This window comes from Calonectris borealis, chromosome 21 (genome assembly GCF_964195595.1).
Source record: "Calonectris borealis chromosome 21, bCalBor7.hap1.2, whole genome shotgun sequence".
NCBI lineage: Eukaryota > Metazoa > Chordata > Aves > Procellariiformes > Procellariidae > Calonectris > Calonectris borealis.
In genome coordinates this window covers 12,003,202-12,030,469 of record NC_134332.1, presented here as the reverse complement: position 1 = coordinate 12,030,469, position 27,268 = coordinate 12,003,202, and the positions used below count along the sequence as shown (strand labels likewise).

General features: G+C 38.7%; 1 protein-coding gene across 10 annotated transcripts in view; it reads left to right on the top strand.

Moving 5' to 3' along the window:
* MAPKAP1 (MAPK associated protein 1) overlaps positions 1-27,268 on the top strand; it is a 108,603-nt gene that overhangs the window by 38,092 nt on the left and 43,243 nt on the right. For 8 of the 10 annotated variants that reach the window (XM_075170901.1, XM_075170902.1, XM_075170898.1 and 5 more), the window contains 3 exons: positions 7,728-7,900; positions 13,124-13,300; positions 21,868-21,977. In XM_075170901.1, coding sequence (XP_075027002.1) covers positions 7,728-7,900; positions 13,124-13,300; positions 21,868-21,977 — 460 coding nt within the window. Of the gene's footprint in view, positions 1-7,727; positions 7,901-13,123; positions 13,301-13,401; positions 13,506-21,867; positions 21,978-25,339; positions 27,064-27,268 lie in introns of those variants that run through there. The other 2 variants (XM_075170906.1, XM_075170900.1) reach the window with 2 other exon arrangements.

Below are 27,268 nucleotides of genomic sequence, written 5' to 3'. Positions count from 1 at the left end.
TGCGTTTGGCTTCGGCAGTGCTGCAGGGAGCGTGCTGACCTGCTGCGCAGGAGGTGCTCTCGCTGCTGGCGAAATGCCATTTGAGTGCGACAGGATTAAAGATGGACTGGGTCCATTTGTCCTAAAACTGATACCCCTGTGAAAGTCAATGAGGCTTGGGCTGCAAAGGGGACGGACCTGGGGTTTCTCCCTCCGTTCCAAATAAAATTTTTCAGAAAAAAGTAATAACACGAAATCGTATTTGTAGCACTTGAATTAAAAAATGTTTTACTTAAAAGTGAGTTGTATAAATGAATGAGTGTTAATATGATTGAAATATGCTGTTACAAGAATTATAGGTCTTATTCTTTGCTCAGGACTTACGTAGTTTTATTAATTGTGAGAGTGAATGCCAAGAAGGAACAGGCAGTAATTTGGGATACTTGATTATATGGTTACATATGTAAATCATAGTTTTGAGGTGCATATAAAAATTCGTTCAGGTGGAAGCATGGAAGGAAACTGTCCAGCTCTGGAGGTTATGTTTCTCAGCTGTGTGTTGTATAATTAACTGGTACATTAGGAGGGGGGCTAGAATAAAACATGAGTATGTTAATGCAGCCTGGAGCTGATGTTGTAGCGATCATTGCAATGCAGATAACGCATTTCTCATAACTGCTGCTGCCTACTGGAGCCTTTGAAACATCTGGACCTTTAATTGAAAAATAGTGTGGTGCTATACAAAGCAGACATGCTAAGTGAAGTCAACAATTTAGAATAAAAAATAATAGTGTGTTATTTACCTTGTAGTTAAATATTCATACTTTGTTATGCTTTGTATAACAGGAAATTACTGGGTTAAATTTTTATGAATAGTGACAGCGTGAATAAGATAAATTAAGTATTTAACAACGTTAATGGAATTTTACATTGTGATCTGCTAACTCTGCAGCACAAGCTAGGATGATAAGAAAGAGAATCCTCAGAAAGGCACAACTTTGAAGCTTCATTGAAAAACTGTGAGGACTGGCAGTGCTGAATGTAGCCTGGTCACCTGCTGCTGGTGTTGAGTCAGTTGTCCCAGTGGCCTCACTGGTGGTATTTTCCATAAATGACTTAAAAATAACAAAAGTAATCATATGGCTATAGTAATGCAAAATGCTAATACTGGCTTAACAACCTGATGAAATAAATATTCTTATTTCGCCATAGTAGGGTATAGTATGGTGCGTTGGAGAATAAAAGGGGTAGAACTACCCTGTATTTTCATACGAACACTAAGACTTGGCGTTATGCCTCTGAATATTAATATAATATGCAACTGAAAGGGCATTTTCTCCAGATCTGTTATAATACTGTGCAAATAAAATGAACAGACTATGTTGTAAATATTTAACCATCATACTATGTTAGATGCCGTTCTACCCACCGCACCAAAATCTACTAGTTGCAGCTACATGTTTCACTGCTGGGTAGTGTGGATCTCGGACTCTGAGGCCGATAAACGTGTTCATCATCCTGTTTTGCTGCCACTGTGTTTGCTCTGAACCATATGCCGGTAGTGTCATTATATTGCGCTACAGTATGAGGGTTTCTGCCGCATGCTTATTGAAAGCTTTTAAGATATTTGATCATCTATACTTTAAAAAAAAAAAAAATCTTTTTTTTTTAGGTGACCCTTGTTTTCCTACTCAGCCCCTCAAAAGCTGTTTTGCTTATGAGTGAATATGACTGTTTTATTCCCACTTATTTTGGATGAAGAAATCATTGCTCTAAATTTTTTTTATTTTTTTAAGTCAAGAGCTTAGAAAACGATGCTTTTCAATGGTCATCGTAGAAAAATATTGTCCTTTGTATCGCCATAAAGATCTGTGCTCTAATCTGTTAGAACTTGAGTTTGTGTTGTAAATGCTGGGTTAATATATTTCAATTTTTCCCTTTCATGTGTTTTCAATATGTTGTTTAAACGCATATGTGAGTAAGTTATGTTTAGGAGGTGATTGCTGGATCGCATAGTATATTAAATACCCTGTCACCTAAAAAAAAAAAACGTTTCACTGAGTTTAAAAGTGAGAAGAAATTTTACATTTGGAAAAGGATAAGCATTTATTTCCATTTTGTGTAATGTTTAGCATTGTTTGCTGGGAGGTGAGTCAATGACTTGAATTAATTATAATTACTGAAGAGACATATACTGATTGAGCAAATAAAGTAGTAAGCTCATTTGTGCCAAGGCCATCTAATTAAATGCTAACTTTGGATAAGCTAGATGTGCATGAAAGATTAATTTTAAGAGGTTTTTATGATTCCCACTAAATAATGGTTCAGTAAAATCTTTGCATTATATCATTAGAACATCTAATCTTAAAGTGATATAACATTTAGTCACAGAACTCTATTGTACAGGAAGATTCCGTAAATTATTATTGTTGAAAATTAATCCCTTTTCTCTAAGAAATGTTTACAGACTTTGTTTTAATTTTCTACTGTGGTGTGCAGTGAAGCGAATCAGAAGTGAGAAGGATACAGCATACGCACATTTCTCAATGACTATTTCATTAGCTTTCCGTTATTCAGGTACTTCAGAACTGTGTTTAGGAGTAAGTTGTCTTAGGGGTGGACAGAACTGTACCGAACTTTCTATATCATCTAGGAGATTATTAGTGGCCCTACAATAATCAATTCAAGATATACATCACCTGGTATTGGAGGGAGGTATATATTTTCTCATGGACTTTGGTTAAAAGTTGATTTTAAATCTTAGAAAGACTTCTTATGTTGAAAGAATTGATAGGGTTTAAATATGTTTTTTTTCTTTTTTAATTTAACAAACTGTGTTTATATTTAAAGCATATTAATTTTATTACACAACTTTATTTAATGATACAGATATTTCTAAAATTATATCTAGCCAATGAAGATCATTCTATATGCATTTTTCCTGTCATAATTGTAGTAACCAGTATTTATATAATTAAGCACCACAACTCACAAATACAATCCTAGAAAATCCATGAAAATTCATCATCTGAGTTGCCTGTCATATCCTTCACTCATACTCTTGTCTAGAAGTACCAGCAACATATGTACATGCTGTTGGTGCTACTTATGTTCTTTTAATTAGCCCGACTGCTGTTACTCCGTATCCCCAAATATTACTGTACTATTTTGTGGCTGTGTTTATTTTAGACAGCACAAGAAGTGTGGATGCACAGGAGCAGTCTTAGATACCAGGTTCTTCTTTCAGAAGAAATTTGTTTATTAATGGGAATAACTTTCCTAAGCTTAGCCACTGCTTATTATCAAAGTGCATAAATATACATCGATCTGCTTAATTTAAATTATAAAAAATAGAAAGCAGAAAGTTTGTGAATTCAGCAGTGTCAAATAACGGACATAATTCTGTGCCACTCTTGAATAGCAACAGAAAAGATTAGCCATAATGTGCCAAAGAACTACAATGTGCCAACCACCGAGAATTCTGATGACAGAGAGAGAGAAAACAGAAATATAAAGAAATTAAGTGATTTGTTTATGTGCACACCACATTAGCAATAATTTGGGAGATAGTATCCCTGGTTTTTTGCCTCTTCAAGCCTGTGTACACTGCACAGTGCCATGTCTCCTCCAAAGAATTGCAGATGATGAAACATCATCTTTACATTGAGTGAGGTGAAAATGCTATAGAAATAGAAAACGGAAATTTTCATAAGATCAGAGTGTAGGAGAGCACTAGGTAGCCTTGAGAGAATCCATTAATAAAAATACTAAGAAAATTTTCTATGATTTATTGTATGTTTTCTATGTGTCCAGTTACTCCCCTCTTCCTCAAAGGACTGGTGGAATATAACATTTCTAACAATAAAAGCTTAATGGAATCAGATTTGTGATTTCCTAGAAAATTAACGAGATATTTTGTCAATTTTATTCCAGACTTCATTTGTCAGAATACACAGTGTCCAGTGACAAGCTAAAAGAATTTTTTGACAAATTAACTATGCCACAGGTGACAGATCAGGAAAATGTTAATTTAACAGCCCCTTTATGCTTCCCAGATTTATTGGAGGCTATTAAGGAAACTCCAAATGGTAGGGCCCCTGGCCCTGAATAGATTTTCCATTGAATTTTATACAGGATCTATTAATAAAGTTTGATGCTGCCTTTTTGAATATAGGTAATTGTACTTTATCTTCTGGGTCTCCTCAGCATTTACAGTTGGAATACAATTTTTAGTTGGGAGAAAAAAGTAATTATGCTTCCAGAAGTGTCTGTAATCTGGTTCTGAATGATTCCTCCTAAAGAAGAGACTACAAGCACCATATGAAACCTGCAAGTTATTACTAGTTAAATCCAGTGTGGCTAGGTCTCAGACTCTTGGCCACTGAGACTAATAATTGGATCCCTTTTATTCAGTCCCACCGCCTACAAATCCTTACCTAATAAGCTTTGCACAGGTAAGTAATTGAGCTCTGTGGGACTTCCTACACAATTAATATTTTGCAGGATCAGACTAAGAATATGGATTCATTCTGTCCTGTAGACAGGTACCTGATGTTTTGGATTTCTATGCTTGTTTAGAACAAATATCATCAATTTGCAATAAACAGAGTGGTGATTTCCTCCAGACCCCTTTGACTCGGTGATTGATCAGTCTAAGCCTTGACCCATGTGTTTATAGGCCAAACTAGTGTTTCCTACCTAACTTGACAATGAATGTTCTCATTACTAACAGAAAGAGGTTTCAGCCTCTCTAATATCCTATGGCAATCAGTTTTACAGCACTTTTAATTAATAAAAATATTTCACTCACTTTTTAAAGATCCCAAGTATAATAGTGGTGCTCTTGAGCCGTTTCCCAGTACTGCTGCTGTTGGTATTGCTCCCCGTGCTCAAAGAGCTGTTGGAATCCTAGTATGTGTACGAATTACCCCCGGCTTAAGTCACCTGCCATCCTGATGTTCGTGCTGAGTGTTTGTGAGTAAGAGAACAAAGATATCAGTAATGGAGGGAGTTTGGACAAGCAAGATGATAAAAAATAGACTGGAGGAGGTAGAGATGGGGAAGAACAAAGAAAAGTGTATTTAGAAAACAACAAACACAAAGCAACAGCACAGCGTAGGGCAAAGAAGAAAGAGAAGCACTGTGAAAGGTAGACCAAGGAAAGTTACCATCTTATTTGTGACAGCTGTAAGATCGGGGTCCCTAGGATGTGTTTATTTTGTAAATGCACGTGTTTATTGGATTATGAGCTTATAAAACACTCTGTACTTGTAGTAGCGGCTAATGGAATAATCTAGTCTTTTTGATTATTAGTTACAGTTCTCAGCTTGTTTGTCCATTCTCTGGTCTTATGCTGTGTACATCAGTTGTAACCTTGGCATTGACTCTCACATCTGGTTGTCAATTTTTCTTGGATTTTCCATTATCAGGACTAAGCATTACTTATGATTCTGCCATCATTGGATTTAAATGTGTAACGAACTTAGCATCCCAAGGAGTCACATTAATTTCCTTGATAACTGCTATTTACTCATTCAAATGCAAGTGCAGTTGAAACAACAGGTCTCCCGTTCTGGCTGGTATCTCCGGTCATGACCATAGTGTGAGCAATGCTCACAGCCTTGTGCGCGTTCGTACATTCCCCTGGTTAGTGTTGGCACCTGGGCAAAGACAGGGATAGACTTCGAGACCAGCGATTCATTACCTGATACCAGCTTAATTCCCCTTAAAAATACGTCCTGTAAGTAGAAAAGCAAGAGGAGAAAGAAAGAGAACAAAAAAACCTTATTTTTTTAGCAGTTGTAGTTCTGTTGTGTTAATGATTTCCTTGGAGAGGTAAGATCATGGGTATGGGTGGTATCTCAGAGTCTCAGGCACACCAGCTCGCTAGCTCATACAAAGGCTTGTTAAGGCTTATCCAAACAAGGTGAAGGAATGTCCCATATTCTGCTACAAATCTAACATTTCCTTTTAAATGAATAAAAAAATTTATTCCTACCTTAAAAACATGGGAAGAGGAGGTATCTGCACTATGAAAATGCTTTCTTAAAAACCAAATTTGTTATGTTTGGATGTATTGTAATAATACTTTTAGCTATGCTAGTATGAATAACTTTAATCTTTAAATTCCTATTATTTCTCTAATTTATAATCACACTGAAGGATCAAATGGTGTTTAACAATATATTGAAATTAGCACATGGCATTTAACTCCCTGTTTTATACTCTCATCATAGATTTATAGTATTGAATCCTTTTATTCTGTTACTTAGAATTCAGAGTGATGAATTTGAATAGTACTTTCTTCTCTCAAGGCCCATACACGTATAGAGATAGATAGAGATATATAGTTACATCAGGGCTGCTTTTGAAGAGGGGAACAGGATGTACAATCTTTTGTCTGTTTAAAAGATTACTGGTTTAAAAGTGCAGTCCTATCCGCAGTAGATTAAACATTTTTTTTCTTGTAATGCAAACTTTATAGATCTTTATGTTGCTATGTATTTTATGTTTTGTTTAATTGTTAATCTCCAAAGTGCCAAATAGATTTTTTTTTTTTTAATACAGTAAGTTCCAATAAAAAACAGTATTAGTTAATCCTTCTTGTTGTCTTCAAATAGTTCAAAATAGTTTAATGGCTCAGTTGTATGTGTGATTTTGTTCTTCTCTTGGCAAACCAAGGTCAAGCCTATTTTTAAACGTCATCTTAACCTCCACGTATGATCGACATTCATTTTTGCCACAGTTCTCTGCTTAGGTTGTGTTACCTGGTTTGATTTTCCTTGGATGAGCAGTCTGTGGTGTCTGTCTGGCTGTGACCTAAGCTCTGAGCTTAGTAGCTGTTTCTGAATTGTTGGCATCTGTAAGATTCAAGTTTAGGTCTTGCTGATTTATCTGTGTAGACCACTGCCAGCTGTGGTAGGCTCTTCCTTTTCCTCCTTTCTGTGGGAATGTGCTGGCCAGGCTCCAGTCTCCCCTTTTATGTATGCTGAGAGTTTCCCTGCATTTTATCCCATTGTGCATCCAGGTGTGAGCCCCTTTGACTCCTTTCGGTATTGCAGCAGGGGAAGGAAGGCAAAGGGGAAAGGAGAGGATGAGAGGAGTCCCAAACTAAAGCTGGAGGGGAACTAGCACAGTGAAAAGCAAGTAGGATTGGCAATCCCGGCATGTTCCAGAACTAGAGTAACTAGTGATGAGACAGGCTGCCTTGGTACTGCCACGGAAGATGCCTCACCTGTGCCCAGGTACCAGGGAGGGAGTGCTAGCTGTAGGAATAAGGAATAAGTTGGTAGTTCTGCACGTGAGGGAGGCGAGCTTTTCAAGTAGTGGGAAAGAACTACAGAAGAAAGCAGAAATGTAGAAACAAGGGTAATGCTAGTATGAAATGCTGATGGAAAAATGGTTTTGAAGTTTTAGGGGTAGGATTGTCAGTTCTCTCTTCCCCCCATTCTCCCCATCCCACCTTTTTTTTCTTTTTTTTTTTGATCCTACAAGAACATGGGCTCTTGCAGCGAAGTTCAGGCTTTTTATGGAAATCTGTGAAATCATTACCAGATATTTCATATCATTTTTACAGATACATTAAACAGCAGTAAAAGAATTGGGATTTAAATGTTCAAGCTTCTTCCAATCTTAAGTCGTAGCAGTGTATTTTAATCTTTCTACTGAAAAGAATTCCATCTGTACTAGGTTTTGTATTAGCTCTGTCATACTTTTGTACATTCTAATGAAATATATTTTCTCGACAGGGTCATGTTGGTACAACGGCAACCAAAAAAATTGATGTCTACCTCCCACTGCACACAAGCCAAGACAAACTACAGCCCATGACAGTTGTGACGATAGCAAATGCCAAGGTGCATGACCTGATTGGACTAATATGCTGGCAATATACAAGTGAGGGACGGGAACCAAAACTGAAGTAATGTTCTTTCTTTACTACCTCTTGATCTCTAATTTTCTTCTCTGCAGCCCTTTTGCATAATGAAATGGATTTCCATGTCAATGTTTTTATAGATAAATCTTAGAGAAACCACCTACACATTTATCAGTATTTCCTTTTGAGCAGTACACATGCATCTATATCCATTTCTCTTTCAATTAAACTACCGGGTACTGTATAATGATAAGCATATGAAACCATGGATCTGTAAATGAATCATAATTTCAAAACACTCTATGTAAAAATAATATAAATCTTATCTCTTTTGGTGTCATGGAGACATTTTTTATTTCATGTCCAATCTATTTTTTGGTAGTGTTCTTAATGGCTAAGATCACAAGGATGTCAAATAAAATCCAGAACTCATCTGTAACTCCCTCTTTTGTTTGTTCTGAGAGAAGGTACCCAGACTCTGACTCTGTTTTGTCTGCACGGTACCAGTTCCTCCTACAGATTGATAGAGAGAAGAATCGCTGTACGGGTGACAGTGTGTCTTGGAAGTACTGTTAGTGTTCTCCTGAAACCATAGAATAGATTTTAGCCATAGTGAGTATGCCTGAAAACAAGTCACAGAACTTCAGCATTATCACTTACTTGCTTTCTGCTGTCATTATGCTGACATAATGACTTTAATTCATTATACATGTGTTAAAATATTTCTGTTTTTCTAAGAATTGACAGGTATAGGGGCTAAAGGTGTTTTTCTTTCTCCAGGTTATCATCCTGGAGATAGCACTAAAATAAAGATAAGCAAATAAGGATCCTGAAAACAAAATAAATACAATTTTTTTTTGAAATTGTGAATAAAATTGCATTCTTTAATTCAGAAACCTCTGTCATGCAGTATTTTATAATTTCTGCAAGACTTTGACCTCAGTCACATTGGCTCTTTGCTGTAAAGAGCAGCATCTGTGTTGTCCTCAAAAATTTTAGCTTCAGTTAATTGATGGATTTTTTCAGTATCTTTAGTAATCATGGCTTACGTCTTCATTGTGAAAGAGTTCTGCCCCTAAGATTTCTGTGACTAAATAATGGATTGGATTTGCTGTGCTGGAGAACTAGTGTTGTCTAGTAAGAGCCATTACTTTATCATGGAGGTGACATAAGGTATTTAAAACAGGTACTTCAGAGCCGCTCATCTGAGCAACTTTGGTTTTAAAACATTTCTGTAAAATACTTCAGCTTTTGCTGGGTCATAGAACATAAAATAAGAACTTAAAATAGTTTATTATGGAGTTATTAGTAACAGATACTAGCGTGTGACTTTCCTAATGCAAGAAGGTTAACAGTTTTGTTTGGTTTTTTCTATAGGAGTCGATTTTCTTTTTTTTGTTGTTCCTGGAGTATTTGATGAATGGGTGTTTTTGTACTGAATTTTACAGTTTGCTCTTTCAGCATTTTTCAGAAGTGTTTGAGGACTCAGTAGTCTTCTCTCCTGTTGTAGCACAATTGTGAGGGGGAAAGGGAGGTGCTGAAAGGTCGCTTGAACTGCCCTTCATTAGGATTGTTGATTTCTGTTTAGTAGACACAAGACAACCCAGAAAAGCAGCCCCTCTTGAAAACAGTTTCATGGATATTGTTGCCTTGGATATAGGATTTCCCTTAGCTCTTCTCAACAAATATACGAGATGTTTCAGAGGTTAAATACTTCAGTTTGATTTGTCATTTTTTTACACTGGAGAAGAAATATAAAATTATTTGCAGATGGTGCCATTTCATTTGCTGTTATTAATTTCTGATCGTTGTATCATAAGTTCAAAAAAGTGTCCTGTGTGTATGATTAGCTTATTTTTTAACGAGTAAGACACCGCTAATGTCAGTCTGTGGACACGTGTATTTTTCAGGAGCACAGCACACCTCAAATGGAACAATGCCCTGAGTAGAGGTATTCCATGAAACATCATTGCCCACAGCAAAAGTCAGCAGTGGGAGGAAATGAATTTCACTGTCTGCCTTGAAGGATAAGATGTTATGATGTGTCAAAGAGTGATCGTGACCAAGGAGGCTGTCTAATGTAATCAAATCTCAGGACAGAAATAATAAAATAAATAATGGAGGCATGAGTTTCCAAGAACAGTCTAACAGCAGCAATTGAGAATCTGGGTACAAATGCTCAGAGGAAGGGGCAGAGCCTCAAGATTACAAGAAGTTTGTTTTCTTGTGTAGTTCTTAATTATTTCTCATGTCTCCATCATCTTTTTTTAGCATTGCTGACTGCCTGTCCTGTAGCAAGGATTGATTTAACTGTAGACTAATTCTCATCATTTCCGAATAAGGAAAGAGCTTGTGTAGGCTGCACATTCTACGTTTGCTATCGGTTCCTGGTTTAGTCAGTTTAGAGTACGAAAAGAAAAAATGGGGCTCGTTGTGACACTGCACTAAAATACATGTAGAGAATGCTTCAAGTCTGATCTGCAATGTATGCAGAATGACAAATATACCCACTAGTAACACGCTTTGAGAATAATGAGGAGGTTGTAGACTTTGTAATTACGAGAAACAACCCCTCTGTCTTTAGGAAAAGAATATATTACTGCCTAATTCTTTTTCCTAAAAGGTAGATGTAAGAGTCTGAAATGAGTGAGTAATAGTTGACAGCTTTGAGAATGTTTTGTATTCAGTTAGGCTGCGTTTTTTTATTATAATTGTATTACATTTGTCTCTATTCAGTGTCTTGATATGAGGAACCACTGACAGTGTTAGCAGCCGTGTTCCTGGCCTCTTACAGGTGAACTTTGGTCATAACCGACTGCACCATTCTCTTGCCAACCCCTGACAGATGTGCTGTAATGATTCCACCTGCAAAGAATAAACAAAATCCCTTTCTAGGAATAAATTAATAGTGAGATGCAAAATTCAAATAAACTTCCTATTTTTAGAAGTTGAGAATGCTATTACATCTGTCAGTTGTTGTACTTAACTCTTACATTCTGTCCACAGCAAACGCAGATTCTCAAGGCTTTGCACCTTGTAATTTGAAGCCTAGAGTTCAGGACTTAGATCTCATCCTCGTGGAGGTTCAAAATGCAGAACAGTTTTACCCGTTGAACTTGTTTTTTTCAACAGATTGTGACTTAATTAATGTTCAGGAACCCTCTCCATGTTTGAAGACATTTGTAACCATTTTAATTTATGGGATTTAACCGACATTGTGTATTTTCAGTGTAATTGGTGGAAAATAAGTTATTGCCACCACCATCTTTTTTTGGCACTTGGATTGCTTTGAGATCGCACTGAATGTGTTCTGCGTGTCTATATGTTCCCCTGGCTTTAATGAGAATTATGCAAATGCATCAAGTACCGAATGAAAATGTTAACTTTATTTATACAGAGCTTTAAGTGCGCACTAGGCTGCACATAGAAGAACTCTGTCAAACGAATAGGCTAGAAAATCAGCAGTGTAAGGCACTGACCACAGCTGTGGGAAGATGGGAATCGGGTGACTGTTCAGACTGGGAAGTCTCATAGCGTGGGGTGACTTGAGTTACGTGGAACTGGACAGAATGAGCATGCAGAGCCTGGTGTCTGTATTCGCAGAGATCTAAATAGAATAAGACAAGGACACGAAAATCGTGCCAGGCATTTCTCGTTACGTAAGCAGGATCAGCTGTATCTGTATTATTCACAGCCTTTTTGTTTAGCTTGTTCCTAAAAAGACTGGCACCAATGCAAACCACACAGCCTCCTGGCGGAGTAGGCTTTCTGTGGTTGTCAGAGCTCTGGTGCTGTATGAATTCTCTTCCCAGCGCTACCTTTCATCAGTTTCCCTAAAAGTTACTTAAGCGCTCTTGAAGAAGTTAAAAATTAGTTCTACAGCAATGTTCCAGTTCTTCATAACAGTCCAGAGACTCATGGACGTTTCTTTAATAGTATTGTAGAATTTTCAAAATTCATAGTGACAAACGTTGCTGGATTACCTTTTTGTTAGCAAATGTACAGCTTACATTAATAGTAATACATCGTTACTACCTGTTTTATATAATAAATGTCTTAGTTGTGACAAGGTACATATAGATCACCTGGACTAAGCACTCTCAATAAAGCACAGTTGCAACCAAAGGTATGTGAATTAATTGAGAAAATTGCAAATCAGGTAGTCAGCGAAATAATTCATTGTCACATCCAATCAATAAACTTTGTAAATCAACTCATTTAATTCAAAAAATGATCTATATAGATCAAGCGACCAATTAAACAATTAGCGTACACTTTGCAATTAATTAATTTAAGCATCAATCATGCAATTAAAACTCCAAATTTAAACTGCAGAGTTTAGAAACACACTGCCATGTGAACATTCAAGCTATACTTCATGGCTGTGGAAAATGCCTGAATGCGGGCACATTTACAGTAAGAAAGAATACTTATTTTCAGCTCAATAATTTAAATATTAGCATTTGAAATAGATTTTAATACTGGGAAAATACGATTAATACTCTGGTATATATAGATAGTCATTTCCCTATGGGCTTTTGTTTGTGGAAAGAAACAGGCTTAGATTTTTCTTCCGTATTTTCTTCACACTGTATCTGTTTAAAACTTTCTGTGTTATTTAGTTCTTCTTATTAGTTCATACTAATTTTTAAGTGGTTTTAGTGATTGGACTTCTTAGGTGTCTAGAAAAGGTAGCTTTTCTACTAGTTGTTGCTACCATATTGAACAGATTTTTTATTCTTCCTGTAGTTTATTACACTGTTTACCTGCCCGAGAGCCTTCTCAGCTTTTCAAGCGTATGCTCGGTAAACTTTCCACAGTTACTTGATCTATGAAAAAATAGAGAGATACTGCTTGTTTGTCTTAAATTCTAAAATGTAATGGTCATATAAATAAATAAATTTTCACAAACGGCAAAATATTGCTTCCAGCTTTATGAAGTCATCAAACTTTTATAGATCTTGGTGTATTTTAATCACTGTCAGTCTTTTGCTTGCAGTTCAGTTAACGATGAAGTAAGACTCACTGCTTTACGCTGAGGTTTTGGGGGTTTTTCTATTACCACGTGGTTATGGTAACAAGATACGTTGGGACTTTGTTTGGACATATTTGTATACATGCCATCAGTGGCTTTTGAGTATGTTACTCCTGTAATAAGCGTGTCTGCCAGTTTGTTTTCTACAGCATTTAGCAACTGGTATTGATCGGCTGAACTGGATCGGTTGTCTAGCTTCCCTCCTGAATGAACTTGTTTTGTCTTTGTTTCAGCGACAACGTCAATGCCTACTGTCTCCATATTGCTGAGGATGACGGAGAGGTTGACACAGATTTTCCACCCTTGGATTCCAATGAGCCCATTCACAAGTTTGGCTTCAGCACTCTGGCGCTGGTTGAAAAGTACTCTTCTCCCGGCCTGGCAGCAAAACAGTCGCTCTTTGTTCGCATGTGAGTATGGATGCTAACTTTCTCAATCTCTGTGAAACATCTGTGTGTCCGTGCCACCTCCATGTCTTTTTTCTTCTCTACTTTTCTTCATCTGAATGTAGCAAAACTCAGGGGCGCACGTATTCACGGTTCTCTGCAGACGATGCCTGGTCTGGGGTCCGTCACGAGGCAGGTAGAAAAGCAAATGCTGCTGGCAGCAACTCGGGCGAGCCCGTCATTGTGAGTCTAAAACTACAGAGAAGAAAATAAGCCCTTCTGCGTATGATTAGGATGGAGAACATTGAACTGTTGCACTGCTGCTAGTAAATACTTGGAATTTACACAAAGTCTGAGCTCAGAATCTTCATTTTGCTCCAGCCATGCTGCTTAGTTATGAAAAATATGTTTTGAATAATAAATGAAATAATGTAGATAATAGCTTCAGAGAGTTAAAATTATGAAGTCATGCATGTTAGATATCCAGAGCCCTTTTCAACAGGTATTAAGAACTGATCTTGCTAGTGATTTTTTAATTATTTTGGGAAAATGTATTGAATTTTACCAGGGGAAAAAAAGTGTACTTACAGTGTTTGGGTATTCTACATATGAGAGACTTCAAAATCTTCTTTCAAAGCCTGATAGACAAAGTAGTCAACTTGCATTTTAAGACTGGTTAGTGGACTGAAAAGCAGGTAATTTTAAATACAAATAGTTGCAGAGTACATCAATAACAATGCGGTGATTGAGGAGAGATATGAGCAGTGAATGAGCATGCCAGCTAGAGCAGGACTGGATATACCACTCTAGAGTCCAGAAGTATTTTGAAGAGGAATACCCCATCTGCCACTGAAACTTGAAGCTGTCTGGTTTGTAGCTCAAGAAGAATTTGCTATATTATTATCAGTGAATTAGGGTTTGAGTGTTATATACTATGCTTGATCACTTTTATTTTTCTTTACTTGTGAGTGAAAAATCTTTTAAACCATCGGAAGGCCTTAATTACTATAACAAAATAGTAGTAGCATAAGCCACTTCTTACTTGGGAAAAATATTTAATGTTTGGATCTCTTGAAATGAAAATGCTAATAGGGTTTTCCTGGCTATTGGACATTTTTTTGATTTATAAAGGATTACTTACATTTCATAACCATACAGCTGCTTCTGGTTTTGAATAATCAGACATTTAAAAAAATTTCTGAGCTATTTAATTACGTTTTTATATTCTTTATTGTGGATTGTGCTTCTTAGAGATGTTCTAAAGCATCCTACTGAAAGGAATTTTCAGAAATCCCACGTGTATTTCCCAAAGGCCCATTCACTTCATTCCACTGTATTAGGTTATTGGAAAATAAAATATTCTGTCAACAGTATTTACAAATAAGTTATGCAAGGTAAACATCAGCTGTGCTGAACTGGATGCAGTCATGTGGAATCTGATACAAGGAGGAAATGAAGCAGTCTTGCCAGTCATATTACAAGGTCCGTTTTTAGTTTGTGCAGGTTACAGTCACACAGTTGAGCCAGGCAACTGACTTTTCCATCTGTGGAATTGCAGGATATTTAGTTCCTTCCCCCTGACTGAAGAATGCTGCATATTTTCTCTGAAAGAGGGAATATCTCTTTCACCTGCGTGCATTTCTCTAGAGTCAATGCTATTGCCATGGATTTGATTTTTTTAATTTTATGATTCTATGATTCTTTTATCTTCAAGATAAATCTGCATTACCAGTATCCCCAGAAAAATTCCAGTAGGTATATAGAAAATTCTATTCTAATTCCATGCAATCAAAAAGGATCAGGAGTGTTTATTGCAGACAGACCAGTTAAGAAGCCTGTATCATTAGAAGATTCTAAATTGTTGATGACTTCTCATTTGGAAAAGGTCCCCTTTCTTTCTCAGCTGCCTCCTATCTAAATCCCCGTTGCCTGTACTCGGTACATGAATAGGGATTAGTACTTAAATGCAGTGAACACATGAGGTCTCAGATTTTGGACGTTAGCTCGGAGGAGGTGGAACTGGTGTTCCCAGAGACCTCAGCAGGATCCTGGCTGGGCCAGCAGTTCGCTGACTGGTGCTGGTAGCAGGATTAAGGTCCAGCTGCAAATTCTGCAAAACAAATGTGAAATCTTTTGCTTTAACATAGTTTGTGCTCATGTGAGGACCTTCCTTCGAACTTGGGAGGTCCTGCTGATTAGAAATAAGACAACTGCATCATAAGAAGCAGTGCTTTTCTGAGAGGGTTTTTTTTCTGTGTCCACATGTTAATTTGAAAGTGCTTGTACTTCCTGTGTAAATAGTTATTTGTAAATAGTTAGATTTAAGTTAGAATTTTTAATGTGTCCCCGAGAATAGAGAATTACTTGATCATCACTTCATCAAAAGATTGTTACTACTGTGAGTTTAAATGTGCGTGCTATCTTGTTTTTGTAGGGATTTGTTGTAAATTCTACATCTTCTTCCTTCCCTGTCATCCTACTAGTGCACGTAATTGTGTTTTTATATTTTGCGTCTCTTTTTTTTCCTCCTCATGCTGAAGTATTTCAGCTGCTGCTGGGTCAGGCTTGTGACTCGTAATGTTTATTAATATTGAATCACTGTTGAAAAAAGTTGATGCTTCTGAGAAGCTTCATGGTGAAGCATGGTGTTTTATTTCAGATCTCGCCCGTCCTGCATATTGGATATATTTTCAGATGTTGTGCAGTTACCGAGCTGACAGTTATGGAACCTCACCGGGGACCCTGTTTCAGCAGGACATGTTTGGGCAGAAACAGTTTGCAGAACTTCATACACTTAAACTCCTGCCAAGGCAAACTCTTAGCCACTTGAGTTAGTTATAAATACCCAGTGGCGGTGGTTGGAAGTAGCCCACAGTGCATTTTATATTCTGAGCCGAATGTGAATGTCTTTGTGGCTATATAGAGTAGTAAATAATTGAGTTTGATTAGGGAGAGGGACCTCATTATCCCCCCACCTGTGCCCAGCTGGTAGGGGAGGGTCGAAATGAAGCCATTAGCTGTCTCTCTTACTGGCATCTCAAAGAGCTCAAATACATCTGTGTCTTATTTTCTTTTCTGGCACAATCAGTCGAGCAAGCTAAGCAGGCATGACTGAATTTGGCAAGTTCCAAGGACTCTGGCAAAGTTACACAAGGAGAAGACGGAGGGCAGTCATTCTGGCTTCTAACTGCCCATTAGTCTAGCGAGTTATGTTTTTGGAAAATGTCTGTTGTGGAAAGGAGTACTTTGTCCAATGTCAAACACAGCATTCGCAAACAGCCCTCTTTGATGTCGAGTATGATTTGTCAGGAGGAGTCAAACAAAGCACTGCATTCATGTAAATGCAGGCTTCTTGAGATGATGAAGTAATACCTGAAAGACTGAACGAAGGTAGCTTAAAATAAATCTGTACTATCATTAGGGTTTTTCCCCTTGGAAATTTTATTATCACAACTTGACATACTCGATCTAATGGTGTTTCGAGGAGTTGTAGCTCAGCTGCCAGTTGGCACATAGATGAAATTTGGCATTTCCTCTGCTCTGTAACACTTTTTTCTGTTTTGATATTATGTTTAAATTGCTTTGGCTATTATATATGTATTTTTCAAAGCAGCACCTCTGCTATACCTGATAGATTAAGGTTTGAAAAACTTTTAACATATTAGGCTTTCACAGTACATTTACAAATTCAATTCAAAGCTTTGAAATGTGTTTTTTACTTAAATTACAGAAGCACTCCCCAAAAGGCCTGCTATCAGTTTTTACATGGGTGTAGGTAATCTGCAAAGTATATTTTAGAATATTCATAAAATGCAAATTTAAGAAAGTTAATGTAAGTGCTGAAGTTAAGAAGGTAGGCTCCCAGGATAATGAATAGGGAGGGGTAGGACCTAGGAAAGAAGTCAGAGCAGGAAGCTGATAGCTCATAGCAGTGCCAAATCATAGCCAATTAAACCCAAGAGTGCATAGAGTTGTCCAAGGCTAACCTGAGATGCACAAAAGCAAGATTATTTAGGCTCAGAATAAAAATTGTGGCTGGCATAGTTATTCTGGTTCATATCACTGTGCACTTTATCTTAAAAATTACCCAGCTTAAGTTAAGTACATTGCATCAACTGGGATTTTTAGTCTTAACTTTGACTTTGTGCTGATCAAGTGGAAATCGTTATTAGCCATTCAGAGACACTTTCAACCATGCCAACCATTTTTTGCATCAAGCTCTAAGTGCTATAAATTCCACTTCAGTATTTAAAAAAAAAAAAAAAAGAAAGAAAGAATTTAAAATTTAAAAAAATTGGTCCAGATTGGAAAGGCAGCTTTTGGGAAAGTTCGTTTCTCATTCAGAACAGAAGCCTTTTGTCCTTTAAGTGTTGGTTTTTTTATTTCGTTACACAGACGGCGCCCATGGAGAGGACACTGCCTGTTTCCATGCCGCCTCTGAGCACTTCTCCCCCCAGGCAACACCCGGCGTCAGCCCGCCGAAGCTCTTGCCTTTTCTGTTGTTTTCTTTTTCCTCTTCTGAACCTTGCCACCCTGGCTCCAGCGCTGAGGCTGTAAAAGAAGATGGAAAGCCAAGTTACCGCAGAATGATCACTATCATTAACATTCACGGGTGGTTCACTTATCATTCCTGACTGCACAGACATGGCAGCCGTTATGAAACGTCCACAGGTGTAGCACGATGATACATATTACATTGTGCCACAATGGATTTATGTATTCTGTAACAAAAGAAAAGTGTAATGAAAAAATACAGAAGGTAATCCTTTATTCCTCCACTGCACAATTTATCAGTAATGCCTGTGGATGATAAGTGCCAGGGATTTCCTTTGCTTGATTTAACCTTGTCACCCAGGTATGTTTTTGCAAAATGACAGAAAATACAAGCTAAGGAATTTCTTTGGCTTCCAATTTGTAAGCAGCAGTTTTAATTGATTGAATAGCATCTGCTCGTCTGTCCCGTTTTCTAGTGCGGTGACTTAAAATAAAGGTATCGCACATTAGCAGAGTAAGCTAAAACATGTAATTTATAATCGTAATTAAGGATATGCTGGAATTAGGTTGAGTGAGGACAGTTCATGCCCATTATCAATGTGGAGCATAACTGGGAAGCTGGCAAGGTAAGGTGGGGTGTGTATTTCTTCCAGAAGAGCCTCACTGTGCTACTTTCACATAAAGGCGGGTTGCGGTAGATTGATGATGTTTTAGGCGACCCAGTGCGGAGGGTGGCTCCAAGACTGCCTGCGTGTTTGATAGTGCTCCAGCGCGCTGGGGGCGGCGCGGGGCTTCTCCTCCTCTGCGGCGCAGGAAATGTGCTCTGACACGCTGGCCTGACCCCAGGATGACAGCAGAATCTCTTTGGTCTGGGCTTAAATCCACTCTCGGCTCAGATTTGTGGGTTTACTGAGTGCTAAAATGTCGTTATTGAGGTTCTGTGGTGTATTGTTAGAGGGAAACAGCGCTGCACGCTTAGTGAGCTGGAGCAAAGGAAGGGGAGAATCGTGCGTCTGAGCTGGGACGGGCGTTTCAGACCCTCTGGCTCTGTTCCAGAGCAAATATCCAAAAGTTTACAAATGCAGGGTGCACTTTACATTTCACTGCTCTTGCCAAAGTCTCGCTTGCTGGATAGCACACTAAATATAGTAAAACACAGAGGTTTTTCTTATTTTGCTTTGATCAGTAAAATAAACTTTTAAAGATTGTTCTGGGATGAGATCCAGCTTCTGAGGCAAAGAATGGCCATGGCTCAGGCATGAGTTAGTAATAGAGTGTCAGGAAAATTAGTCTGACAGTTCTCAGGCCAGCTGCTCAATAGAAAGAATCGACCAAGTTGGGACGGCCTGAGACACGAGCGAGATCAACAGCAGCATGTGCTCTTTAGCAGCTGAGGTGTTGGGCATCGAAAGACAATCTTCCATTCTCGGGACGTTCAGATACGTGTTGGTGTGAGCAGCCCGAGCTGGGTCAGCCGTGGTCGCTTGCCGTTGTTTGCTTTGCACCCAGCGGGAAGCGGGGCTGATCGGTGGTGTAGGCTGCAGGCCCTGCTTTGTTTGTGGGAGAAGACATTTGAAAAACATTTGGTACTAAAGGCAGAAAAAAAAAATTGTGACTCCAGTCGTTTTGGCCATAAAAGGTTTTGGAAGACTTTCTTCACCTTCACTGTTTTTTTTTTTTTCTGCAGTATTTTAATTTATTTTCCTATATTTTGGCTGCAGTTCTCTGGAAGCCTTCTTTCTGTATTGCAGAGCATTATATGAATTACCTAAAGGCGCCAGATATCTTGAATTGATGTTCTGGTGGTTGGGTCCAGTGTGTAAGGCCTTTCTTGTAGCGCTTCATTGACAAACATCGTGTCATTTAAATAAAAGCGCAAAGGTAGTTTCCTTCTTGTAATTATAGTATAATTGTATGAGAGGTTTTTCACTTTAAAAAATCCACTAAATGTAGCTCAGCCGGTCAGTTTGGACTAGAGCTGTAATGACTTTGGGAAGCGAGGTGAACGACCAGGAAGCTGCTGGGAAAGGCAAGATGTTGTGCGGTGCTCGTGCACGTTGCAGGGCTCCACAGCAGCTTAAGGGAAGATTTGCTCATCAGTGAAGAGTTTAGGAAGGTCTCTGCTCACTGTGTGGCATTAGTCAGAACCCCTGAATCCTTGGGCTGTACGAGGATGGCAGTCTCACCACTGCAGACATGGATGGTACTCCCTCATGTGGAGCAGTGGGCTCAGTTCGGCTCGTTCTGTATTAAGCACATGGCAGAAATAGAGAGGGAAATAGTAGATGCATGAAAAGGTTGGGAATATTTGGTTTGAGGACGAGTAAGATAGAGTTATAAATAATAAATGGTCTAGAGGACATAAATTTGGGGCTTTTAGGCAGTTTCATTTGGCCAGGAACAAAGGGAATTGAGAATGAAATTCAGATGAGACTAACTCACAACTGATGAGAAGGAAACGCTGTTTTATACCAGTGACTTGTGGGACTGTCTGCTGTGGGGTGAGGAGCCCGGGGGTGTGCTGCCCCAGGACTGGGGGATGCTTTGAAAACAGACCCATCTGATATGTTCTTACAGCGTGGCAGGCATTTTTATTTTTTGCAGTGCATAAATGACCACTCGTGGATTTCTTGACCGTCTCTTCAGCCCGTTCCAGCCTCTCTCGGCAGATGATCATAGAATTATTAAGGTTGGAAAAGACCTCTAAGATCATCGACCTCAACCGTGATGTTGAGTTGAAAAGCTTAACTGGGGTAAATAAGGTAGCTCTGTGCTGTGAGTGGGGTAAAGGGGGACAGTGTGTGCTTGCTGTTCTGGTAGCTGCAAGAAGAGCACGAGTGAGCTGCAGGACAGCAAGCTGGTGGCCAGCATGTGCCCAGGCAGGGAGTTTGCTGGCCGCCGTGTCTGCGCTGCAGCCAGTGGCCAGGAGCAAGTGTTAATGTATGGTGAGGGCTTGAAGATGCCATTTTTTCATCTAGGCTGTGTCACAGCGTGGACTAGGGATGCCACGTCTGAAGTGATCTGAACTCAAACTTGTATTCTCAGCATTTGTGTCTTAAAGTGACATGTTATATGGTCTTGTTTTCAATGATGTAATTGTGTTGCTTGCATTGCTTTTGACTGCCAGTTGCTTTTAAAAATATTCCAGCTGTGATATTCATATAGAGGTCTGCTCCCTGATTAAAATTCCTGGTTGCCAGATACAAAGCTCCTCCTCCTGTCTAAATAGCTTTGCAAAACAGTTTTTTTTCCATGCAGTGCAAATCTCTCCCTGTGGGTGCCTAGCAGCTCTCAAATTTCTGTGCTAACTGTCTGCAGTGACATCTACTGACATGAGCAGAGATTGACTGCAAGGTCTAAGGGGCAAAATTTACTGATACGTTAATCCAGTATCTCTTCTATTATATTGTCATCTCCTCTGCTTCCCCAGTGATGCCACTTTCAATATTTGGCTGGCAGTATCTTCTGTAACCGTCCCCGTGCTGTTTGCGGTGTTTCCCCCAAGTGTGGACTCTCCTGCGGGCAATGGCCAGGACAAGTACCCCGCTGTCGTAAACCTTTCCATGAGATTTTGTGCCATGATGTTCACAAAAATGTGTCCAAAGAAAGCACGTTACTTATGTTTGAAATAATGCTATATATTAATAGTGCTGAAAAGCTGCTGTTATTTCTCCGAGTGTTGTTCTTCCACTTCTTAATGATTTGTTAGGTCTGCCATGGGGACATGTATGAAAATGACATTGCAAACTGTTTCTCTTGTATGCACTGGAATGCCTAGCAGACACTTAATAATGAGTGGTCGAGGAGCTCCGCAGGTGCATTTGCTCATTTCTCTTTTTTAATGATGAACACAAATTGATCAAAAATAAAGATAAATTAGGAAAATCCTTACAGAGCTTGAATCTCAATCCATTTTCTCCATTTTTGTCTCTGCCTTTCTAAGGGAGTTCGCTCAGTTTCTCCTTTTACCTTACTTCTATAGCACAACTTTGTTGATTGTTGTGCCTAACAAGTCCTTTGCCTGAAACTAACGACAATTGCAGTGAGCTGCCTGATGGTGATTGTTTTGTAAAAATGCATGTGCATCTGTCTTGCAGAAATGCTGCTCATGGATTCTCACTTATTCAGGTGGACAGTATGAAGGTCACCATGAAGGATATCTTACAAAAGGCCTTAAAGAGAAGGAAGGGATCACAGAGAGGCTCAGGTGGGTTATTTATCGTACTTTCTAGAGGGTAGGGTGCTTTTCCATGAGCATATTTTATATCTCTCTTTAACTGTTGTGAAAGATGCTCAGTTTTGTTCAGTGGGTATTGTGATTTTCAGCACCACTCAAAAGCAGTTCTGTGCACAGGTTTGTGTTCTAGATACTGGCAAAAAGCAGACAGTGGAGGAGCTGCATAATGTTTGCTGCAGAGCAGTATATCCATTACTGCAAATATGTATTTATGATAACAAAGCCATTTGCATTCAAGTCCAGCTAGTGGTAATTTGAGATGATGGGTGGAAATACAGTAAGACCAGTCCTTGATAGAATTTGTATACTTTTAATTTATGTAAGAAAAATGATGCTTAGTATGATTTTAAATAATTTAAAGGATTCATCGTTACTTGTAGAGAAAAAGAAAAAATTACTTTCTGCAATGTTGTCAAAATAGTACTATTATAGTTAAGACATATCAACATTTAAAAAAAGAAAATTTACAGTACTTGCATTTGTATTTTAAAGCAATGCTTTTCAGGGTGTAAATGTGCATTCACATATATGTTAGTGTATATATATATTTCAAAAGTGTGAGGCTGAGAGATCTGTCCAGCAACAAGAAATAATTACTGTGAGAAATTGCACCGAGTCTTGTCACGCAACAAAGGAACTTTAATATAAACCTATCTATATACTAGGTAAAGATAAGGATCTTGTCTTTGTAAATGAATGAAACCTCCTTATATACCCTTAGTTTTAACTATGGGAGAAGAAAATAAACCCTGTTCTCTTTAGAAAAGTAGTTCAGTGCAGTTTTTAAACGAGTGTATAATCTGTCATGGATTTAATTAGCTATCTTCAGATGAGAGCTGAAGTTTTAATAAAAGTTAGAAGAGATAACACAGTGAAGGACACGGATGAGCTGTCTCAAGGCCATATTCCAAGGGAACGATAAGAGCTGTAAAAAATGGCAGAGGAGAGCAATTGAATGAAGCAATGAAAATCTGATTCTCGTAAAAAAAAAAAAAAAAGGGGGGGGGGGGTAGAGAGAGAAAGATGCTGGTAGGGGTGGTTGTAGATGAGACCCGCCAGCGTCTGCAGCAATTTGGCTGCTGGCCAGGAGTCATTGTTCACCCTCGGCTGTGGCGGCTCGGTCCAGATGTGCCAACTGCACGTTTCGGCTTTTGCCAGCTGACTGCGCCGTTTGATAACCAGCTCTCTGGATGCCCATCACTGGCCGCAGAGATAGAATTAAATGATGATGATCTTCCCACAAGTTGGGAGAGGAAACAATGCATATAAATCTTGATTTCATCTCAGCGTGAGAAGTCTTTATCCATCATCACTCATAATGAACAAGTCGTTAGCTGCGATGAATGGTGTTCTGTTTTTTTCAAACACCTCTTTTGTTCACTTTTTGGGTGACTTTTATTTATTTCCTGGGGTCAGATTTCTCTTCCCTGAAGGGAGGTGGCTAAAAGATTCACTTAGCTCAGTCTTTAAACTACTTTCCTCCTTCATGTAACAGATGTTTTACTGTTTGTCTGTTTGAAATTTGGTTTTGCTTTTATTTTGTTACTTGTGCTCAGCAGTTTAGAAGTGGAATGGACCTGTCATTTATTCCTCCAGCTAATACATTCGTTTCTACTGTCTTGGCACTCCTGCTCAGAAACCTTTGTAGTAACAAGGTATATAAGCATGTATGTATCATGTGGGGTTTTTTTAATTATATAGGAAATCATACTAAATTTCATAAGAAATTTACTTTTTATAAATTATCCATGTGACATCTCACCTCTTTGAGCTATGACCATCATCCCTGCTGTGGGTGTAAGCACAGAAGAAGTCACAACTTAAAACCTTTTGGTTACTTACAGGTATATTTACGTTTGAACGTGTAATGGGATTTCTTGAAAAAGTCAGTGTTGCTTGCAGATTTCAGTTTAAGCTTGCGTATAGATAGGTCCAGAATTAGGACCCGCAGTTGTAAGCTTCATGAATTGGAGTCACAGCAAGAAGAGTGATCACTCTAGGGAAAGGTTTCTGCTTGAATTCCCATATTACTGAATTTCATAAATGAAATATTTTTTGTTTTGTTTTTTAAATATTGGTGAGCGCTCATAATGCATTATTGAAATTGTCATGTAATACTGTCACATGGGTGAAGGGACTTCCCAGGTTAGGTATTTATGTATTAAATTGGTAAATCACAAATTAAACTTTTGTATTAAAATTATCTTGCCTTATCCAAAACTTCCCGTATTCCCAATTACTTCCCTTACCCAAAACTGTGATTCATCAGTCAGCAGACTTTGGGGGGGCAGGGGGGTTTTGGAGGGTCTTGTCTGTCACCTTTGAAACAGCAGAAATTGCAGCTGTCTGCACAGAGGGGCCCTCGTGCTTGCCCTGCCCTCTGGATCCGACACAAGCCTTTCACGGTCCCCTGTGCTGCCGCGAGCAGAGCCGGGTGGAAATGCTGCCCGGGCTGAAGGACAGTGAACACGCAGGATGCCACCGCAGTGGGCATGGGTAGACTGGAGCGAGGGTAGGAAAAGGTTTTGTCATCATTCTTCACCCACCACCAGATTCTTCATATTTGGAGTGGATGTGCCTCCTACTTTCATTGGGAGAAGCACAGATAAATGGAATTTAAGATCAGACTATTAGCACAGTACGGTCCTGTGCCGTTGTAGTTCAAGTCACTATTAAGCAGTGGATTAGGACATCAGAGTCCTGAATAAAAGATAAGACATAATTCAGGAAAAGCATTTCTTCTCATTCCGCAATGCTTCCTTTTAAGTTGATTGTTCTGATTTTTAAAAGGTACTAACCAAATATAGACTTAACATGTTTGTTTAAAGCTTTTGTAACAGTTTAATAAAACTGGAATGCCTATGAACTTTTCTGCACATTTTCAATGTGCCTCCAGACCAGTCTTCACAGGACAAATGGATTTATTATGTTTACAGCTCATGCTGTTTTCAAGTACTTGTATAAGAAACTGCTTTCTGACCTATTTTCACCACTGACTCACATGACATTTTTCAAATTGGTCCTATGTTTGTAGGAAAATGCAAACCTTGGTTGGCTGTTTTGAGTGAGGAAGAAATTGAAGAATTTCCATTGTATAGTCAGGAAGGGGTCATGCTTTTAGCCCAGCGTGACGAGGGCTAAAATAATAGTCTAGTTTTCTTTAATTATTTTCTTCAGCCAGTAATCTGCAGCTTACAAGTAGGTTTTTCAACAAGCAATTGAGTCGCAAGTTCCTGAAAATCTATAAGCCTCGGTCACCTGCGTGAGTTGATAACCTTCTGAGCTTCTCTATTTTTGACTTTTGTTTAAAAGCGCCATTGCCGTCCTTGCAGCCTTGCCTACCTCCTGGAGCACGAGGCTGACAATGACACAGAGTTTCTCGTGACGAAGGGTCGCGCAGAGCCAGGTTTCCGCACATTCTGTTTGAGCTCATGCACTGGCATTTGTGTTGCTTAGCGTGAACTATGCCTGTAAAAAATAATAATATCAATGTGTTTATTTCAAAATCTCATTTGTTGAAAAGACTAAAGCTGAATAAAGACTTTGGACTGCAATTTAACTTCAACCAAAGATTTTTTTGTTGCAGGAAGATATAGGTCAGTAGAAGGAGATAGAAGTTGGGTACAATCTTTGTTTCATAGCGGCATGAAAGAAATGGAATCCATATTCCGATTGTGCCTAGCTCTATTTAGATATTATGTTAGATAAAATTATTGCAAACTATTCAAACTGTTCACATTCCTTGCGGTTTTCCTTTCTTAGCGTCACAAGGCTTTTGCCTTAGAGGTATGAACTCTGAGCATTTTTAAATAATAATTTTTGAGTCAGTCAACAGAAAATGCGGGCGGTAAAATAACCCGTATGTGTTATAGCTGAGAGAACCATAGCCCTTGAGTCATTTCATAGAGGACATGGTCGTACTGAAGCAGTGCTTTGGGAGCCCGGTGACCTGTCCCACAACAGGCAGCAGCAGGGGCTTAATGGGAATACTGAATCATCTCTTGCCACGTGCCCACATAACCAACTGGAAGAAGTGCATGGGAATGGCTGCAAGTTAGGGAAAAGTCTGTAACAACTAGTCGGTGCTACATACTCGAGAAGATAAATCTGCAGAGGAAATTGTTGAGGCAGATGTTTAATTAGTTGGAGTCAGGCTGGATAAATCAGGATAGGAACTGTCTATGCAGATATGCTGGTGTGCCTTCCTTTTCTCTGGGCTGGTTTCATTGCCTTAAAAAACTAACTGTTCTTTTTGCTTAGGAAAGAAGCAGCAAAAACAGTCATATAACCTCTGTGTTATTGTAATGGATTCTCTTGTGTACACTCATAAAATAGAAAATGTAATTGATGTTTTCTTATGGTAATGAAAAATAACTAAGCAGAATATCATCAATTTGTTTAACCTATTGCGTGCTCAGCAGCATGTACTGCACATGCATATTTTACGTGAGAGCTGGAAATAAAACGCTCTTGGTTGTGGAATGAGCTCCCAGAGGGCACTGGTCTAATCCAGCGATGGACCACCTTGAGGGAGGCTCAGTGACATCTCTCATGGAAGTGAGTTTTCTCAAAATAGCCAGAATGGGAGAGAAGGAGACTAAGGATGGGGTGATACCCTAACCACGGCGGGCCACAGCAGCGAGAAGAGCTGGAAGCTCCCTTCAGTGCTGCAGGGACCTTGCTGTGCGTATCACGTTGGCCTGGGCAGTGCTGAGATGCCGGGATAATGGCTCTATAGAGAACCCCAATATCCATAGGTAGTTTAAGGATTGCTTTATATAAACTTGCCATGTCTAGATCTCTTTGAGAATGTTTTTTAACATTGTGAGCACTCCAGCAGCTGATGGTTTAAATATAAAATTGGTCTGCAGCATGGCAGATCTACAGAAAGGGAATCACATGCTTGAAATCATGAGCATAAGAAGTTCTCGTTCTTCCTGAATTTATCAGTGAAAATGTCAGATATTTTGGATGCTTTCTGGATTTTGGACAGATATAATAATGGAGTCTTGAAAAGCCTTTTTAAAAGGTGAGATTTGGGTAGTTTAGTACTTGGTATAATTCTGCTCCCTAGAAATCAGAGAGTCTTAATATTAACTTCTAAAAAGGGTAGATATTAGGCATGCTTTTAAAATCCCACCTTCGTGTTTTGCAGAGAAAGTTTTGTAGGTCATGCAGATCATGTTGCATAACTAAAATACCATTATCAATATAACTTGATTTGCTTTACTGCTAAATGATTTTCATACACAATCAATCTG